This window comes from Pollicipes pollicipes, unplaced genomic scaffold (genome assembly GCF_011947565.3).
Source record: "Pollicipes pollicipes isolate AB1234 unplaced genomic scaffold, Ppol_2.1 Scaffold_4219;HRSCAF=4965_pilon_pilon_pilon, whole genome shotgun sequence".
Taxonomy (NCBI): Eukaryota; Metazoa; Arthropoda; class Thecostraca; order Pollicipedomorpha; family Pollicipedidae; genus Pollicipes; species Pollicipes pollicipes.
In genome coordinates, this window is record NW_023596448.1 from 4,728,155 (window position 1) to 4,732,942 (window position 4,788).

Genomic DNA, 4,788 nt, shown 5'->3' on the forward strand with positions numbered 1-4,788 from the left:
CAACCGCCTCGTGTGAGATAGCATTGCAATTTGTGCGTGCAGCGCACGTCTTTAAATGATCCAGTTTTGAATCAACGCGCTGCTAAACCATATCGCATCCGTTATTTAATAAAGCACTTGAAGATGAATGTTTACAGTACTCGCCCGGCAGACAAATCTGACGCGAGCGGGGTTGGATTGGCGCCAAAGCACATCCTTAACCTAATCCCTGTATTAACTTGCGACCAGTATGTGAAGCCAATATTCTGGGTACTCTAAAGTGCTCTGTATGCCTTGTTTGGAATTTCAAGAATCCCTCAGTATGTGCAATTTGGTTTGATTCATATACCGGTTGTAGGTTGCTGCTATAAAAACGCGGACAATGAAGGCTTTTCTTATTTTGAGCCATCCTCTGTGTTGAAGGAACAGCGGGATAAATCATTGTCATCAACGGTAAATAATGTTTCTGAATCATTTACGTACATATTCCTCTTTCTAAGCAGCTGAGATGGCAATGCTGTTGGGATGATTAGTCAGCAATGTTGTGCATGTTATGATGATGGAATGTGGTAATTGTTAGCATAGTTAATAAGTGATGTCATTTCATTGAGTGGCCATAATCCCAGAGTGTCTCAGTACAGGAGCACACAGATGTGAATTGTCTTGTTGCTCATTTGTGAGTCATCTGCCGGTCTTATGGATCATGCATGCTTCCAGACAGTTCAGGACTGGCTGAGTACATAATCACCATTGGGATTTGGTTACTTACACAAGTGGCTTTTGGGCAGCCATATCTATTTGTATCTGGATCACATCATGCAGCACCAAAACATGAATGGACCCCAGTTTTATTTAAGTTGTGACTTCAGCCATGATCCTGATGTCACAAGTGTGTTACAACAGTGCTATGCCGCCTACCTCCTGTTTGTAGTGTATGTATATGCCTTTGATGGCATATCATATGGCTTCAGGCAAGTACTCTAGTTATGATGAACTGGGCCCTGGGAAATTGCAAGTAGATAGTGTAGCATGGCAGTAGTGGGGCATACTCCAAAAGGAAAGGGACCAGGCATGAGTATCACCTGGCTGTGCAGTGCCTGGGTTTATGCTATGCTTTCCTGAAGATTGGAGATAGTCACCCTGCCAGCCACCCACTTGTACCACCCTCATTAGGCAATGACAAGAGCATCATTCTGTGAATTTTGTCTGTGATGGCCATATCTTCACATCCTTGCATCATGGACATCAAATAAAGGAAAATGTGGGACATTGTACGCCAATGATGTAGGGAGCCCAATGACATGCTAAAATGTCGGTCCAGTCAGCTGTTTGTCCCAAATTTCACCCACATTTCCATGAACTGATATTCACTTTCATGAACAAGATATTCATATCAAATGCATAAGGAACTTAAGGTCATGTGGTGTCGGAGGGCAGGACAGACTGTAACAGATATCGCAGCACACTAAACTCTCACCACCTAATTCCACTATAGCCCAGAAATGTCATGATCAGATGATGATGGCCAGGGCCAGGGCCAGGGCTGTGATACAAGAATGTAATGAGTTTCCTGTACAACATCTGTTCCTATGCCAAAAGCACTGGACTAAATGTCAAAAAGGCCATGACCACTGGGTTTAGTAATTATGAGGCTTAGATAAGACCATAGCATTAGCTTATTCCCTGGAAAAACCAGGAGACTGGAGATATAGCTTAGTTGATGTCAGTGACATGCCTTTATCGAAACAAAAGCAGAAGTGTTTGTTTCAGTAAAGGCATGTTGCCAAAATATCAGCCAAACTATACCTCCATTTTCCTGTTTTTTTTTCTGAGGAGTATGGCTAATACCACTGTCTCATCTATGGAATAATGTTCCTTGCTAATGCACTGAACAACTTATGTAATTATGAGGTATCTTGCACACCTGGATGTGACAATTAGAGGCTCTGCCACTGACCAGTTATGTGACTTCAAGGTGGTTAAGGCAGTTTCCTTCCATATGATGGCAGGCATAATGCTACAAATCTGGGAATACAGGAGCAGACCTACCACATCCCTTCTGTGGCATAGCCCATGGTGACAATGCTGATCATGCTACTGAGGTCCAATTTACTGTCATCCTTAACAATAAATGTGTCTCACATTGCCAAGTACCACATTTCTGACTGCTTATGTTTGGAATTCATTCTTGTGCTTGAACACATTGGCATGTGTACTGCTAAGTGACAATGCCATCCTCCAATGAAAGCAACTTATGTGATGCTTTGCTGCAACGATCCAGTGTTGAAATAGTATTGCTGCTTGAAGCTGGGGCATAGAGCCTTCCATTTTTCCACAATTATGTTCTGTTCACCATGCCTAAGATGATGGTGTGTATGGATATTCTGAGAGTAAAGTCTTCTTCAGTAGCCAATTCTGAACTTCACTGTTTCCAAACTGGCTAGATCTTTCTGGATATTTTTTGCTATATCTTTTTTCGTTTGCAACATCATTCACATTGCCATCTTGGAAGAGACTTCAGAATATTATGTAGGCTGACTGGTCACATGTCTGTGCACTAAGTTCAATCACTGCATTGTAATACATAAAAACATCCTATGTTATGTGCAGCACTTGATTCATTTGCAAATAAACAGGACTGATGGCTGCTGAACCTATGCCACTCCAAACTCTCTCAGCTGCCTCCCACCACGCCTCTGGTGAACGCGCGCCAGCGGCCGCTGGGCGAGCCTCGTGCCGGCAGTATCCTGACACCTGCGCTGCCGGCAGTGTCCGCCCGTCGCCATGACCGAGACCACTGACGACTGGGTGCTGGAGTGCTCCGACGACGAGCGCTTCGCTGGCTGGACCGAGGTGGACGGCGAGCCGATGCCGCCGCTGGACGAGCTGCAGCGGCTGTACGCGCGCGTGGAGAGCGGCGACCCGCCCACGCTGGCGTGGCGCTGCCTCGGCCGGCGGCCGCTCGACGCCGACGCGCCCGACGAGGACGAGGACGAGCCTGTGCAGCTGCCAGACATGTCGGACTTCGACTTTGGCGGCGATGACGTGGCGCAGCCGGTGGAGACGCCGCGCCGGCAGCCCGGCGCCGCGCCGCGCGGCAGCGCCAAGAAGAAGTCCACCAGCTTGGATAAGATTCTGAAGAACATGAAGCGCACCCGCGAGCTGGAGGCGAAGGAAGCCAGCGAGGCGTCGGCCGCCGACAAACAGAAGCCGGACTGAACGCGCGCCAGTCCTTCGGCGTCTGCCGCTAAAGAACTTAAGGTTAAGTTTTATACGGATTGTACACCATTGCCCATTGTGTACTATCATACGCTGGTCCTCAAGCTGCCCGACTCCGATGAAGTGTAGTGCATTGCCGCCGCGATCATCTTGTATAAACTTTCACAAGTATTGCGTATGCTAATGTTGCATAACCACATCAAATGACCTTTGTTATGAGAATCCCTCGTTCTCCACCTGCACGGCACCTCGCGTCCATTATAACAGGGTTATCACTCTCACCCTGGCATCAATCTCAATGCGATGTACTCGTTCCCAATCGCAAAGGGGTTCTCATACGCAGATACGTGACCTCGCACGCTCCGTTGGTCATGGAGTATAAGACCTTGCAATCACACTTGAGCGTAACGTTACGCTGATCGAAAATCCCTCCCTTGTCGCGCTTCGGTCACGCCTCCAAATAATCCACCTCGCTTCCCCATCAAATCTCTTCCTCCCCTCGTAACCTAGTAGCGGACGGCTCCTTGACGCATTGTTGTGTTTAAGTTTGGCCCGAAAACACCAATCAACAACAACAAAAAGAGTATACGACCTTGTGTGTCGTCCACCAGCAGGATGTCTGCTAGCGTTACGCATGGGTTGTACAGAATAGTGCATGCGCCGGCGTATCTGGTGACGTCCAGTACATCCGCACTGGAATCGAAGCGAACATTCGCAATTCCACATGGGATAGTCTGTGACCAACTTTGCCATAAACTACGCCACGTACGCAGCAATGAGCGGGTATTCATAACACGTTGATGGTGATGCTACTGAGCTGAAACGAAAAATGCAAACTACCGCTCCGGCGATGACGTACCTGTTTCGAGCAGAGGTCGGCAAACTGCTGGCAGGCGGTGTGGAGCGCCAGCTCGACCCGGCCAACCCCGTCCACAACCACCGCGGCATCAGTGCCTAGCTCCACCCTGCCGAGCACGAACACGGCGTGTGGTCCTCACAAGCAGGCCAGCTCGGGGTGACTCCTTGCAGGTCCAGCGCCAGCGTCTCCTACATCTGGAGGCTCCGTGTTGAGCTGCTCTCGATGCAGTGCATGTTACGGATACTGTTCGAAGAGGCTGATCATGCGTGTCAGGCGCGGCGAGTAATGGGATGCAGTTCTTTAAGGCATCGGTAGTCCTGATATGATAATTTGATAGTCCTGATCCTGATCCTTTAGTTTCACCTTTTGACAAAGCATAGTCCCGGCGGCTCTGACAGCTCCAGGGCCCAAGCTATTTACACCTCGTGTTACCTCCCCCAAAGTAAGTTGACTTCTGGCTTCAATGGAGTGATTCCTGGGCTTGCGGTGAGGGCCAGGGTGTTCCAATATTGCTCGCAACGACTGAGCAACTGATAATCGTTACGCAGATTTAACTTTGACTTGGTTTAACATATTCATGACTCGGCCATAAGTATGTCTGGGGCACACATATTGAGGTCGCATTGTACCTATGGAACAATGGTAATTGTGGGTGGATCGTGAACATAACAGTAAGAAAAACGAAGTTATGCAGTCATTACTTATTCCACCTCCCGGCTTTAAAATTGATG

General features: G+C 48.2%; 1 protein-coding gene across 1 annotated transcript; it reads left to right on the forward strand.

The window, feature by feature from the left end:
* Positions 1–200: 200 nt before the first annotated feature.
* Positions 201–4,052, forward strand: LOC119095893 (PAXIP1-associated glutamate-rich protein 1). The gene is made up of 2 exons (XM_037218752.1): positions 201–432; positions 2,749–4,052. Exon 2 carries the CDS (start codon positions 2,764–2,766, stop codon positions 3,196–3,198), a length of 435 nt encoding a protein of 144 aa, XP_037074647.1. The 5' UTR covers positions 201–432; positions 2,749–2,763; the 3' UTR covers positions 3,199–4,052.
* Positions 4,053–4,788: the final 736 nt, after the last annotated feature.

What these genes read in the sequence shown, in the direction of transcription:
- LOC119095893 (XM_037218752.1), top strand. Translation starts at nt 2,764, where the DNA reads ATGACCGAGACCACTGACGACTGGGTGCTGGAGTGCTCCGACGACGAG.